The sequence below is a fragment of the Pagrus pagrus genome (assembly GCF_965226575.1).
Source record: "Pagrus pagrus genome assembly, chromosome: 9".
NCBI classification, from domain to species: Eukaryota; Metazoa; Chordata; class Actinopteri; order Spariformes; family Sparidae; genus Pagrus; species Pagrus pagrus.
In genome coordinates this window covers 31,791,557-31,806,945 of record NC_140193.1, presented here as the reverse complement: position 1 = coordinate 31,806,945, position 15,389 = coordinate 31,791,557, and the positions used below count along the sequence as shown (strand labels likewise).

The 15,389-nt window shown below is 41.1% G+C and overlaps 1 protein-coding gene across 3 annotated transcripts in view; it reads right to left on the bottom strand.

The window, feature by feature from the left end:
* The window catches only part of dnajc10 (DnaJ (Hsp40) homolog, subfamily C, member 10), a 45,953-nt gene that overhangs the window by 28,356 nt on the left and 2,208 nt on the right, over nucleotides 1-15,389 (bottom strand). For 2 of the 3 annotated variants that reach the window (XM_084361762.1, XM_084361760.1), the window contains exons 2-8: nucleotides 13,110-13,370; nucleotides 12,770-12,935; nucleotides 12,530-12,580; nucleotides 9,079-9,161; nucleotides 8,750-8,881; nucleotides 6,883-6,976; nucleotides 6,641-6,718 (exon numbers count right to left, since the gene is read on the bottom strand). In XM_084361762.1, coding sequence (XP_084217888.1) covers nucleotides 6,641-6,718; nucleotides 6,883-6,976; nucleotides 8,750-8,881; nucleotides 9,079-9,161; nucleotides 12,530-12,580; nucleotides 12,770-12,935; nucleotides 13,110-13,322 — 817 coding nt within the window. In that variant the 5' untranslated portion in view covers nucleotides 13,323-13,370. Of the gene's footprint in view, nucleotides 1-6,640; nucleotides 6,719-6,882; nucleotides 6,977-8,749; nucleotides 8,882-9,078; nucleotides 9,162-12,529; nucleotides 12,581-12,769; nucleotides 12,936-13,109; nucleotides 13,374-15,389 lie in introns of all 3 variants that reach the window. The other variant, XM_084361761.1, reaches the window with a different exon arrangement.

Below are 15,389 nucleotides of genomic sequence, written 5' to 3'. Positions count from 1 at the left end.
GACGAACTGCAGTCAGGTCGAGACCCCGATGAGGACGACGAGCATGCAGATGAGCTTCCCTGAGATGGTTTCTGGCAGTTTTTGCAGAAATTCTTTGGCTATGCAAACCGATTGTTGCAGCAGCTGTCCGGGTGGCTGGTCTCAGATGATCTTGGAGGTGAACATGCTGGATGTGGAGGTCCTGGGCTGGTGTAGTCCAAACACCCATCCAAACACTGTTGTGGACCAAGTACACCAAGTACACCCTCTCATCAACAACACTACCTGAAACGCCTTTGGAGACGGCTTATGGTAGAGAAATTAACATTCAATTCAAGGGCAACAGCTCTGGTGGGAAGCCCCAGACCATCACATTACCTCCACCATGCTTGACAGATGGCGTCAGGCACTCCTCCAGCATCTTTTCACTTGTTCTGCGTCTCACAAAGGTTCTTCTGTGTGATCCAAACTAGGGCCCGACCGATTTATCGGCGAGCCAATTAAATCGGCCGATTATAGCCCGTTTGAGACTAATCGGTAATCGGCCAAAACTCGCCGATTGTCGCCGATATTTTCAGAAATAAAATGCAGGGAATAAGACTTGGTTTTACTTTGAAAATGTTCCCCCATTTGAAAAGATCCCCCAACATTAGGCTATTTATCCTGTAGAGGGCGCACCGACCTCATGACAAACTCCGTTGCCTGGCAGCGGCAGGAACGCACGGAGGAGAGTGGTCCGCCTCAACGGTAAATAAACAAGTTTGTGAAATAAACAATAAGTCAACAAGTTTCAATTCAACCCACTTCACGATGTTCCCCGCTGTGTTGGTCTCGATCACGCCGCGTTAACGTTTAAGCACTATGTAATATGCAAGCTAAAGTTAGAATTAGCCATCTGCTATTAGCCTTGCTACACATATTAGCCGTGCCAGTAACAGTAGAATAAACATAACAGTACACATTACGTAATCGACTAGCTACTTCTCTCACTGAGGCAGCTGCATGTCTCCAGATAAGACCGGAGCAAAATGAGTAACGTGAGTTAAGACGGGGAGGCACCGACCGGCGGAGGGGGGGGAGGGAGGGAGGGAGGTCGGGAGGGGCGAGTAGTGAAAACGCTTTTCTGGTCCGAGTCTGATTCATGATAAATCCGTGGTATATTACTGAGATGATCAGTCGGTCTTCCTGTCGGCGTGAAGAGCAGTAGCTAATGGTGCCTTGTTGTAGGCCTAATGTTGGATGGTTGTCATGTTAATATGCTGCTTGACTCAGCAATAGAAAGGATTTGAAATTATTTTTCTGCCTTTAATTCTTTGTAGAAGTGTCTGAAAGGCTCAAAAGCAGCCATTTGTTCAAAAAAATAAGTAAATATGTAGATATATTACTTAAATTAATAAAATTTTAAAACTTTATAAAAAAAATTAAAAAATCAGCCGATTAATCGGTTATCAGATTTTTTCCCCCCTAATAATCGGTATCGGCATCGGCCCCAAAAAATCCATATCGGTCGGGCCCTGATCCAAACACCTCAAACTTAGATTCGTCTGTCCATAACACTTTTTTCCAATCTTCCTCTGTCCAATGTCTGTGTTCTTTTGCCCATCTTAATCTTTTCCTTTTATTGACCAGTCTCAGATATGGCTTTTTCTTTGCCACTCTGCCTAGAAGGCCAGCATCCCGGAGTCGCCTCTTCACTGTGGACGTTGAGACTGGCGTTTTGCGGGTACCATTTAATGAAGCTGCCAGTTGAGGACCTGTGAGGCGTCTATTTCTCAAACTAGAGACTCTAATGTACTTGTCCTCTTGCTTAGTTGTGCACAGGGGCCTCCCACTTCTCTTTCTATTCTGGTTAGAGCCCGTTTGTGCTGTTCTCTGAAGGGAGTACTACACACCGTTGTAGGACATCTTCAGTTTCTTGGCAATTTCTCGCATGGAATAGCCTTCATTTCTCAGAACAAGAAAAGACTGTCGAGTTCCAGAAAAAAAGTTCTCTTTTTCTGGCCATTTTGTGAGTATAATTGAACCCACAAATGCTGATGCTCCAGATACTCAACTAGCTCAAAGGAAGGCCAGTTTTATAGCTTCTCTAATCAGCACAACAGTTTTCAGCTGTGCTAACATAAATGCACAAGGGTTTTCTAATCATCAATTAGCCTTTTAACACGATTAGCTAACACAATGTACCATTAGAACACAGGAGTGATGGTTGCTGGAAATGGGCTTGTGTACACCTATGTAGATATTCCATTAAAAATCAGCCGTTTCAACACCAGCAGACTGTTCTAAAGCTGCTGACCGTTTTTCTCTTTTTTTTTTTCTCTGTTTTTCTTTTTGGGTTGGGAAATAGGGGGGGGTATGTTGGTCACACTCTTGGAATACAAATGTTGTGAGTACCCTTTTTTTTTTAGTACAGCTGGCTTCATATACTTCTTTTTTTTTCTTTTTTGGTTACATTTTTCTCAAGTGTCATTTGGCAGGCCTATATAGGTATTTGACTCAGTATTTGACTCAAAGCTATTTGGATTTCGAAAAAGATTCAGTTCATACCAGAAAGCATGGTACCTGACTGTAATGGACGCTTCATCATGGTCTCGGGCAGACTGTTTCACTTACCTGTTATATTAGTCTGTGTCTACGCTCCTAATTTTGATGACAGCCAGTTCATGGCCACACTTTTATCTTCACTTCCAAATATGGATACGCATTATTTGATTTTAGGAGGAGACCTAAATTGTGTAATGAACACTCAGCTAGATCGCTCAAGCCCTAGAGTGACAAGTTTATCAAAAATGGCGACAACACTGCAATCTTTCATGGTAGATTATGGAAGCTGTGACCCCTGGAGATCCTTACATAAAGATACTAGAGTCTATTCCTTTTATTCTCACGTGCACCATGCCTACTCAAGGATAGATTATTTTTTTATTGATAAGGTACTATAACCATCTATACATGTTATTGAATACTCAGCGATAGTCATATCTGACCACTCCCCGGTCTTACTAGATTTCAGATTTGACTCTCCTTCGGCAGGAACTCCACAATGGAGACTCAATACATCGTTGTTGTCTAGTGATGCTTTTTGCTCTTCCATAAAAGAAGCTATTGAAGACTTTCTGTGTTTTAATCGCTCAGAAGAGGTTAGTTCATCGCTACTTTGGGAAAGCCTCAAAGCTACAATCAGAGGACAAATAATTTCTTATTCCTCTCATTCTAATAAGCTGCGCAGAAAGAAGCAAACTGACATAATGGATAAATTATCCGAATGTGATAGGCAATATGCAATAAATCCCACCCCAGAGCTGTACCAACGAAAAGTTAACCTCCAAACTCAGTTTGATCTCTCTTCGACGGGGAAGGCTGAATATACTATACTAAGATCTAAAGGCAGGTGGTATGAGTATGGCGACAAGGCTAGCCGGCTGCTGGCTCTCCAGCTCAAACATCAAGCAGCATCATGTCACATCCTCCAAATCAACACTCAGTCAACTGGTCTTACAACATCTCCTCTGGAGATCAATGCAGCTTTTAAATTATTTTATTCCAATCTATACACTTCTGAGCCCCATCCAACGGACTCGAAAATGAATATTTTTTTTGATAGCATAGAAATACCCACTATAGATATAGCAACACAGTTATCATCAAATCAGCCAATAACTGTAGAGGAAGTACTTAGCAGCATTAGGGAAATGAATAATTCTAAAACACCAGGGCCTGATGGGCTGCCATCTGAATTTTACAAAAAATTCTCCACTCAACTAGCCCCGTTATTACTAGATATGTTTAACCATTCCCTGTCTATAGGAACTTTACCAAAAACTTTAACAGAGGCGACTATTTCTGTTATTCTTAAGAAGGATAAGAACCCTGCTGAATGTAGTTCCTATCGACCAATATCACTTTTAAATGTGGACGTGAAAATACTAGCAAAAATTTTGGCGAAAAGATTGGAAACATGTCTCCCTTCAATAATCTCTGAAGACCAAACTGGCTTCATCAGAGCTCGTCAGTTATCCTCAAATGTCAGACGGCTATTAAATATTATCTCTTCCCCGTCCAATGAAATAAAGCCTGAAATAGTGCTCTCATTGGACGCGGAAAAAGCCTTTGACAGGGTGGAATGGGGGTACTTATTTAAGGTACTAGGAAAATTTGGATTCGGAGAAAACTTTATTGCATGGATACGCCTTCTTTATAAAATCACCCCTTGCCCGTGTTAACACAAATGGGCAGTATTCATCATATTTTCCCCTGTCCCGTGGTACCCGTCAAGGCTGCCCGCTGTCGCCGTTACTTTTTGCTCTTGCTATTGAGCCGCTAGCCATACAGTTGAGATCTTCTGCACATCTGCAAGGTGTTAAACGGGGAAACATTGAGCACCGTGTCTCCCTGTATGCAGATGATCTATTAATTTACATAACAGACCCTGTTACATGTGCCAATAATTTAATACAGATATTAGATGATTTTGGTACATTTTCAGGTTACAAAATCAACCTCCAAAAAACTGTCTGTTTCCCAATTAACTCCAAAGCCAAAACACTCACGCAGGGACAAATTCCTTTTAATTTCTCTCCAGAAAGTTTTCAATATCTAGGGATCAACATCACCCACTCCTTTAAGGCCTTGCATAAAAATAACATTGGCAAATTAATAAATAATGTCAAAACTGACCTACAGAAGTGGTCCAAGTTGCCGCTGTCATTAGCAGGCAGAGTGCAATGCATAAAGATGAATATCTTGCCGAGATTTTTGTTTTTTTTCCAATGTTTACCTCTCTTCCTGACAAAAACATTCTTTAAAAAACTTGATCAAGTTATTCTTTCATTTGTGTGGGCAGGCAGGGTAGCCAGGATTAATAAAAGCACCCTACAGACAGCAGGGCAGGAGGGTGGGCTGGGCTTACCTAACTTTATGTTATACTACTGGGCAGCAAATATACAAAAGATACTCAGCTGGTGGTATGAAAGCGAGTTGGACTGGTGTAAAATGGAGTCCCTCTCCTGCCACACCTCTTTACTTGTGGCTCTGACATACTCCCCTTTGCCACTTTCAGTTTCAAATTATACCTCAAATCCTGTAATCTTGTCAACTTTGAAAATATGGACTCAGTTTCGCAAACATCTCAAGCTAAACAATCTTGTCCTTCTAGGTCCGTTATGCAATAATCATATTTTTTTACCTTCTAAACTTGACTCTGCATTTACACTTTGGAAAGAGAAAGGTATCATATTATTCCGAGACCTGTTTTTAGATGGTACGTTCGTTGATTTTGAAAGTCTGTCCCATAAGCATGACTTGCCCCGGACCAGCTTCTTTCGCTACCTCCAGGTTCGCAGTTTTATTAAAGATCATTGCAGTACATTTCCACGTTTACCGGCAGATTTACCTAAAATTCTTGACAAACCAGAAACTTGGATAAAAATGATATCAAAGCTGTATACAGGTATTCTCCAGGCTAACCCCTCTCCACAGATCACAGCAAAACAGGGGTGGGAAAAAGAACTAGGAATCCAACTCCAGGATCCTTGGTGGGAGAGAGCCAAATTACAAGTGAATAGCTCCTCATCCTGTGCCCGTCTTAACTTAATACAATTCAAAGTACAGCATAGAATGCATTTCAGCAAAGCAAAACTAGCAAAGATTTTTCCTGGCAGTAGTGAAGCTTGCAATAGATGTGCCTTTGTCCCAGCTGACTTAGCCCATACTTTCTGGTCATGCTCGAAGCTAACAGGGTTCTGGAAGAGCTTTTTCAAGATTATGTCAGAGGTTCTAGGTGTAGCTATTACTCCCTGTCCACTCATTGCTATTTTTGGAGTTCCCTCAAATTATTCAGAATTGAGTAAGCAGACATTAAATGTTTTAGCATTTGCCTCTCTGATTGTCCGCAGGCGTATCCTTCTACACTTGAAGTTGCCTAAACCCCCAGCAGAACAATCTTGGCAGACTGACCTAATGTCATTCCTTAAATTAGAAAAAATCAAATTTTCACTCCGAGGGTCAACTGAGAAATTCTATACTACATGGCAGCCTCTTATCTCACATTTCGATAATATAGCTACAACTCCTACGGTGTAGGAGTGAACAATACATTGTTTGTTTTTTTGTCTTTTTTTTTTTTTTGTCCAGCTGTGCCCTTACATCAATATGAATGTACAAATGTAAGGTGGTTGATGAGATATTCTGTTTGAAAAGGGAAGACCAACTGAGGTGGGGGGTGGGATAATGCTTTGTATGTTTTTTACTTGTTTGTTTATTTGGAAAAAAAAAATCACGCATCTATTTGTAAAGGTCATGTAACATGATGTGATGTGTTTCAATAAACAGATTTATAAAAAAATAAAAATAAAAATAAATCAGCCGTTTCCAGCTAGAATAGTCATTTACCACATTAACAATGTCTAGACTGTATTTCTGATTATTTTAATGTTATCTTCATTGAAAATAACAGTGCCTTTCTCTCAAAAATAAGGACATTTCTAAATGACCCCAAACTTTTGAACGGTAGTGTGTGTATATATGTATATATATATATATGTATATATATATATATATATATGTATATGTATATGTATATATGTGTGTATGTATGTATGTATGTATGTATGTATGTGTGTGTGTGTGTGTGTGTGTGTGTGTGTGTATCTATGTGTGTTACCTCCAGTGTCAGAGCAGAAGGTGATCAGCAAGCCAAGCCCTGTCGAGAACGCACTCTCTATCTCGTTGAACACATTACCTAGCAAACACAAAATCATACCCACAGATCAGACCTGCTTGATAATCAGTCTGAAGTGCTGTTTAGTTTCATCTCTGAAAAAAAAGAGATTTGAGTGATGAATCAGGAGTCTTGAACAAGGAAACATACAAACTATAAATGATAAATAATTCAAAGAAGTTCACCTTGCCAGAGCTGAGTGACAGTTGTTGTGATAAACTGCATGGAGAAGCGGACCAGGTTGTCTTTATAACGCTCCCCATTAAACTTCTCTGGTTTCTGTAGGAAAAAAAATGCTCATGATACAACATAAACAATATTGTTCAGATGTTGAGCTAACAGAATTGAGGTTAGCAAGATTTATTCAGACAGCAAGAAAACATGTAAAGTACATTTTGGACAAGTTAAAAAAAGCAAGTTATGGTCATTAAGTAAACACATCGGTCAAATACAAAATAGGTTCAAGTATATCTGTGACATTTGAAGTTTTACATTTTTCATTTTCACAAAAGTAACCCATGAGTAACAAAGCATGATACTGTACAAGAAGGTCACGTTCTATATTATTATTTCAATTTTGGTGCACCCCCTCCAACCTCACTACTGAGGAAAGAAAGGCCCTGGCATCAATCAAAATAGACTGGAACATCACCATCTTGCCGGCAGACAAAGGGAGATACACTGTAATGCTAGACACAGGAGACTACCACACCAAAGTCACTGATCCGCTTAGTGACACTAACATCTATGAGACACTGAGCCCAGATCCTACCAGTAGCTACAAAAAGAAGGTTATATAATATCTGCAAAAACTGGGACAGGACAAAGCCATTGACAGGCCATTGATTTCCTGACTGTATCCCGGGGAAGCTATCCCATGCATCCATGGACTCCCCAAGAGTCACAGGAACTGCACCGAGTCACTGGTTCAGGTATGTGGATGACACCTGGGTCAGAATCAGAAAAAGGATAGTGGAAGCCTTCACAGAACATATAAATGCTGTGGACAATAACATCAAGTTCACACGGGAAGATGTCAGTATGCCCTTCTTGGTCTCATCGGGCTGAGAGCATGCCCACAAAGACAGAGGGGAAGGAGTAGGAACAGAAGCACATCAGGGGAGCACCTGTGGCTACCCAAACTGGACCTGGGTCAAAACCTCAAAAAGATCCAGGGCAGACAGAGAGGAAGAGACTGGAGAGAATCTTCAATAAACATCATATCCCGGTTCACTTCAAACCTTGCAACATACCAAGGCAGAAAATGTCCATCCTAAGGACAAAACACCCAGGCATAAGCAGAGTAATGTAGTTTATGCTGTTCAATGCAGCCAGGACGCAAAGATTATTACATTGGGGAGACAAAACAACCTCTCCATAGACTAATGGCATTGGAGGGCCTCAGGTCAAGACTCTGCTGTCCACTAACATCTGAAGGAGAAAAATCATTCCTTTGAGTCTATGAATATTATACCTGTAGGAATAGACTAAGTTCAAATATGTATATAATTTCTTCTTCTTCTTCTTCTTCTTCCCCTTTACTGGCAATGACATAGTTAACTTCATTTCAGATGCCTTTTTGTATACAGCCCAGTTTGAAATGGCCACCTCCATGTGTAGGGCAGGTGTTGAAGTATTAGGGGTTGGAGCATCAGGAGGTTGCATGCAAGGCATCCTGGTACCTGTAGGCTCAGGATGCGCTGATCCGATATTCAGTATCGGTATTGGTCTGATATTGGCCAGATGCGCAGCCAGATGTGTGCTCGCCCACTGCCTGTGGAAAGGTTCGCTATGGAGTCCCCTGGCCACACCCACCCCCAATCATTTTGAATTCTAATAGCAGCACACCAATGTGACGTATGTGCTGAGTTTGGTGAGTTTTGGGGTATGCTCAGGCCGCCAAATATGCGATAGTTTGGAAGGAAAAAAATAATCCTTACAGATACAATAGGTCCTCGCGCTGACAAGCGCTCGGGCCCTAATAAACAATCCTTACAGATACAATAGGGCCTCGCATCGTTAGTGCTCGGGCCCTAAAAACAGCAAACAGACCTGTCCTGCTCTGTATATAAAAAGACTTGGGTAGCTGTTGATGCCTTTCCTCCTGCACAAATGGTTGTTGTCTCCACAGTTCACGGCTCCAATTCTGATGACTCCATCCATCTCCTTGGCAAACTCCCTCCACTGTCAGACAGACAAGTTAGTTCGAGAGACACACAGAAAGACAGACAGATTTTGCATTATTTGGTTAACACTAGTCTGTTGATTGATTAGACTGACAATTTCACTTGCATACAAGGTGTCCTATCCGTGTAATGTGAGTTCAGTGCTTGGCTCGAGTTTAATGTGTATGTGTTCATTAAGTATTTTAGTATTCTTACCGTTGGAGCCAGCTGGTGACAGTGTGAACATCGTGGGAAATAGAAGTTGATGAACCAGATTTCTCCTGAGTTCACTGCTGCCTCTGAAACACACACACACACACACACACACACACACACACACACACACACACACACAGTCATTGCCCGTTTACCTGTTATGATCTGTCACAAACAACACTTGTGTTTTGGCAACTTTTCGGTCATGAACACTTGAACGATGGTCCCACTTGGGAGAGGCACATACAGTCTAATGTACGGGGGAGTAGAGATAAAGTTGACATTTTATAGCCGTTCTGCTATTTGTTAAGGAACATACCATAATGTAGAAAGAAAAAATACATTTACAGCACAAATAAAAAGAAATACAGTAATAGCTGTATAAGTTACACATATTTTTCACAGTATTGATAAATGCTCTACAAAAGGTTGTTCTTGCAGGCACTTCTTGGTGAGTGTATGTTATTATACACGACAAAGGACAGCAGCTGTCAGCTGTCTGTTGTTTAATACCACTGGTTTTCTCTGTTTCTATTTTGTTTTGTGCCTTGTTATGTTATATATTGCTCAATAAAGATCTGTTTAACTGAGTATCTGTCAACTGTGTTATAACCCTTAAACTTAAAGCTGTATTAACCTAGTTTTGACCCACAGGAGGCAGAAAAACATCCAATTCATGTAAGTATCCATGGTAGCATCTATGTAATGTATTCATGTGGGATGTCATTTTCGGTTACTTTTGCTTTTGATAAGCCGACACCCATTATCCGGTAACTAACTGGTTAATAAAAGCGCAAAATGCCGTGAAATACAAGAGATGCTTTCCTTTTAGTCCAACGCTCCAACTCAATGAGCCCTGCTCCACTGCATCATGCGCTGGACGGAGCAGCTCTGACTGAGGAGCACACTAGTCTTGCATAGCCCAACAAATTTCCACACCTGGTTTTGTCACTTTACCAACACTGGAGAATGAAGCACTCGGGACTGCATTTTCAGTCAGCAGTGATGAAGTTAGAGGTGGTTATGAAGTTTAAAGCGGTCACATGTCAGAGTAAATGTTAGCTTGTCCACCCTGTCTAGCTTGACTTTCAGCTCATCCTTCTTCATCTAAAACTGACCATGTGTCACAGTAGCTCTTGCTGGCTTAAGATATCCGGGCTTGAAGTAACATAGCCAAACTAGTTCTTTGAATCCCTCACCCTCAACCTAACTGATTGGCTGGTCTCCTTAGATCAGCACCATATGCTGATCTCCCCTAGTCTCCCCTAGACTAGCAACAACATCAACTTTGGCTCCAAGCCATCCGAAGACATGACAGCAGGGTGCCGTTATTGATGTGGTACACCATAGTGCTATAGTACTGCTAGAGCAAAGCTTTTAGCAGACAGTGTGTATATATGATATATATATATATATATATATATATATATATATATATATATGTTATATTATATTATATATCAGGTTGTTATCCTCTGAAACGCTGCTCCTCTGGTTCTTCTTCTCCTCCTCTGTTTTAATAGATGGTTCAGAAACAAACTTTAAAAGATGCATACTGCTACCTACAGGTGAAGCCTCTTAAAACTTCCTGCTCCTCCGTGAGGGGGCCCTAACCGCTCCATGACAGGTCTGTGACGGGTCCGTGCTCGGACCTGGAAGAGTCCGTGACTGGAATGAGATCCCCCGCAATGAAGAAGTGAACGCAGGGCCGAATTGTAACGCCCCTCAGCGCCATGTGTAGAAACCAGTTGCAACGGTTTATCTATCCAGCACGCAAAGCATTGATGATGGAAGCTGAAGCATTAGTTCAGCGTGAAATCAGCTGTTCTTACTGAATCATTGGCATACAGTATGTGACGTGTGTGAGAGATTGTGATTCCCACACAGAGCATTTTTATTGAATATTAGGTCATCAAATCATGAGGTCATCAATATTATGTTTCGGCTTTCTGTTTTTCAACAGTACTGTATGAAAATGAAAGTAATATGGCTGGGGAATTAATGTTTTAACAGGAAGGAAAAAACTGCGTGTGCATCACTCGTCTGACCAGCTGACTGCGCTGACAGCGTGTGCAGTGGTACCTGGACAAACTATTATAGTGCAAGAGCCATTTTCTCGTTTGTTATCTTATTATATAAATGTAATTTTCTAATGCTGTTAGATTACTGCTAAACCACACTGTCAGGTGCGTGTGGAAATCCGATAGCAATGTGCAGGGCTGCTGAATCAGCTAGGTAGCTAAGAAAACTCTGATGGATCTGTAAAAATAAGTTGGTTGGAGGAGAAATATTTCACTTTTCCTCATAATGTCGCGGAAAATCAGCGACTTTTTTAATAAGAAAAGAGCAAGAGAGGATGAGGAGGACAGGTAGAAACAGTGCAGACGGACAACAGCTCAGGATATAATAAATAAATCAATAAAATCTTTTATGAATTATATTTTTTCTGACGAGGTGTAACTTTCTAATCAGGTCTCAAGCTGAAGAAACCGAGGCGAGTGGAGGGTAGGACTCGGCATCAAGAAGAGGAACAGGGTTAGCTAGTGCAGTGCACTCGATTTACTTTATCACACATCATGACACTGAAGCCAACTGAGCATAACATTAATTTACCCCCGATTCATGCCAAAAAAGATTTTATCTAAATGTATGATGTCTATTTTCCTACGATTTGTGCAGTGAAATGTCTGTCAGTAAACCCCGAAGTCCGTTAGCATTTTTAGCATATTTAAAGGTAGCGCAATGTAGAGCTGTCAGAAATGAAAAGCAGCCTCCTCTCTCGTCATATTTGCAGCAACACTGTTGCTTCAGGCTGCGATCAAGCTTTTTTGTATCACTCATACTCTCTCTCCATCAAAACAACCTGCTGCTCTTGGCTGAAATCAGCCCGTTGTCGCTCCATTTAGTGAGGAAGTAGAATAATATGACGCCAAACGCCTTAATTGATGTGAACGTGTGTGTGTGTGGGTTGACACGCATTATCTTCGTATTATCAGCTTAATTTATGGGCAACAATGAAATTATAGCCATTACAGTCTATAAATAGCGAATAAAATACATTTCCCAATATCAGGCCGCATATTTCACAAATCATAATGTTTCCCTAATTAAAGGTCAAGATATACTGTATCTTGCTTTGCTGCTTGGAGGTTGGCCATTCTTTTTTTCTCTTTCTTCTCAGTCAGTCTTTATGAAACTGCAATATTACAGTACTGTATTGGCCGTTTAACAGCTGTCAACTTTCACACCCTGTAGACAATAAACCACAGTATCATCAAGCCGAGAAGATTTTTTGAGTGAACTTTCCTCTGAAGAAGATGTTGCTCCCAAGAATGAGATTCTGTGATGGAACCAACTCCACCAACTACCACCAACTCTACCCACTACACTACCTTTCACACCAATTATTAGATTAAAAAAAGAGGTTAGTCTGGAGGATGGTCACTCTTACCAAAGTCTCCACTGTCCAACGTGATGATCTCCAGATCATCATCATAGATACCTGGTCAGAAAGAGGAATTCAAATGTCAACAACTTTAAGATTGCAAATTTCTTCAAAGAAAACATTCTAATGTATTATCATGGTTTCAACTCAACCTGCCTTAAAAACACAAACAAAACAACAGTGTTGCTTTTGTAGCATCACCATGGTTACATATGACAGGTGTGCATAGTTACTGTAGAGACTTGCCAAAGTCATATCTGTAGTAGTTCCAGCTCTCGTAGCGTCCTCCCTGCTGCTGCTCATCCAATCCCTTTTCACCATATTTATCATATTTCTTTCTGAGCTCTTCATCTTTCAGAACTTCGTAGGCTCGATTCACCTGCAGAAACCTGTCATGGGCAGAGCTATCCCCCTAAAACACAAAACTTTTATTAGGATTTTGAAAAAACTGACATGAGTTGAAGGTTGAGGTGGAGTTCCAGTTTGATTCGGGTTGTTAGGAGTTTGTGGTTTATATGTAGGTGTTTGTGATTATATCAAGGGTTGTTTCCGAGTTTATGGTTTGTGGTTCCTCAAAGTAACTCACAGGGTTTTTGTCTGGATGCATGGTGAGTGCCAGCTTCTTGAATGCTTGTCGTATCTCTCTGGTTGTGGCCTCCCTGCCAACTCCCAGGAGACTGTAGTAGTCTTGGCTCTCTGCCAAAACTGATGCCAGCAGGTAGATGAGAACCACCGTCAGCAACGTAACTTGGAAGTGACGGGGCCGCTGAACCCCGAGGACAACCCTGTGGCCCATCATTAGCTCTCCCAGAACAACAACAATGATCAGCAACTACCAGAGGGCCAGCTGCTGAAACACACACAAGCACAAACATTGTTCACTTGCTGTTGCACAGAAGAATTAAGAATTAAATTAGTTCACCCAACCCTGTAATGTGTATGTCAGAGGTAGGGATTCATTCCAGGGGGCACTAGAGAGTCCCCTGGCCACACCCAAGACCAATGACATTGAATTATCAATTTTTTCGCCACATGTGACGTATGTTCCGACTTTGGTGAGTTTTGGGGTATGTTCAGCCTGCCAAATTTGCGATTCCGTGGATGGAACAATAATAATAATCCTTACAAATACAATAGGGCCTCGCACTGGTCAGTGCGAGGCCCTAATTAGTATCCAAGCACCAGCCCATGCAAAGGCGCTATCGAAATGCGAGGAATTAATACTATTCTCTCATACGAGTCACATTTTTGAGTTGCCCAAAAACTCATGAAACTTATCACATGCATCACAAGTTTGAATATGATATAGGTCTTGAGCATGGGCGTGGCAAAAAGGCTTAATAGCACCTTCCGAGTACATTTCACCTAGAAGTACAAATTTTGGCAGGCACATGTATCATGTCCAGCCTTTTGGTGGGTATTCATTGAACGGTGTGGCCACAGTGGTGTGGAGAGCTTTTTTAAAGAGAAGTAACACATGAGAAGGGCTGGAGTGAGGTACTAATTACTGGAAGTGGACTTAAAAGCAGGAAAAAATGTCGTACAGTCTACCTCCATTTGCATTTTCCTTTTAAATCCAATGATGTGTCAGCCCTCAGGTCTTGTTCAACACCAAGAAACACACGGAAATTTTCACCTACTGGCAGCAAGAAAATAACATACCAGATACTTTGATGTACTCTTCCTAGCGGGTTGACCAGATCCACCTCAAATGTGGTCAGAAAAGCCCTTAGATATTGACGCTGTTTTATTGTGAAAATTGTGAGTTTTCATTGAACAGCGTTGGTGGCGTGGCAAATTTCAGTATTTCACCATGAACAGCAGGTTGTTTTGGGACCAGGGATGCTCAGAAACCCATGAAACCTTGCACACACGTCAGAAGTTGTGCAAATTGATATCTGATATAGGCCCTCCTACAAAACTTTAACAAAGTAGCCCCTGCAGTACATATCACGTAGATACATGAAGTTTGGCATTTCTAATACAATACTCATAGTATTTCATTTTGAAATTCCATCCTTGTGTTTCACCAGAAAGCGTTTCCTTGATGAGCTGCAGTGGAGGGACAGCAGTACAACGAGGAAACTTCTTACTTAAAGGACTGTATCCCTCCTTGATTTAGCTAACTTAGACTGCTCACATTAGTTTCAGCTGAACTTACAAATGCACGCACAGAAGGACTGTAGATTTTATCCCAACTGTTTTACAGTGTAACTGCATTTCAAAGAGATCACTTCAGGGAAGGCATAAACAGGATGCCAGCTTCAACTAACCCTGTAAATGTAAATCCAGCCTGCAAATACTATATTATGATGGACCTGAAAACATCCCAACCTATGCTTTTATAATATATGAGTCAACTGCAGCTTTCTCACCTGATTTGGAAACCTGGAAAGAGCAACCTTTTCTTTCATGTTCTATTTTCCCTCCTTACAATTGCTCTTTTACACAAAAGTCTACATTTTTCTATTACTTATTTTTCTTTAGATTTAATGTTTGTTATACTATTCCCTGTACACTGACAGCAAAATTAACCGGAGTCGAATTCCTTGTTGTTTGTGTGCACATACTTGGCCAATAAAGCTGATTCTGAGCAATTAATACCAGTCCGAAAAAACAGAAAAACAATTGAAGGAGAACAGGCATTCCAGATCATTCTGATGATGTATATCACAAGTAAAAAACAACGTGTTTAACTAGTAAAAAAAACACCCTAACACAAAACTCATGTTCACCGCTGGTTATTTACGATGCCTGGCGTCAAAGGGGCAATGTAGTATGTCCTCAGATTTTTAATTGTGTGTATTGACCCTGCAGAAAAGCTAAAATGAGCTTAGCTAAACTGGGCAAGCTAGCTGTATGTCCC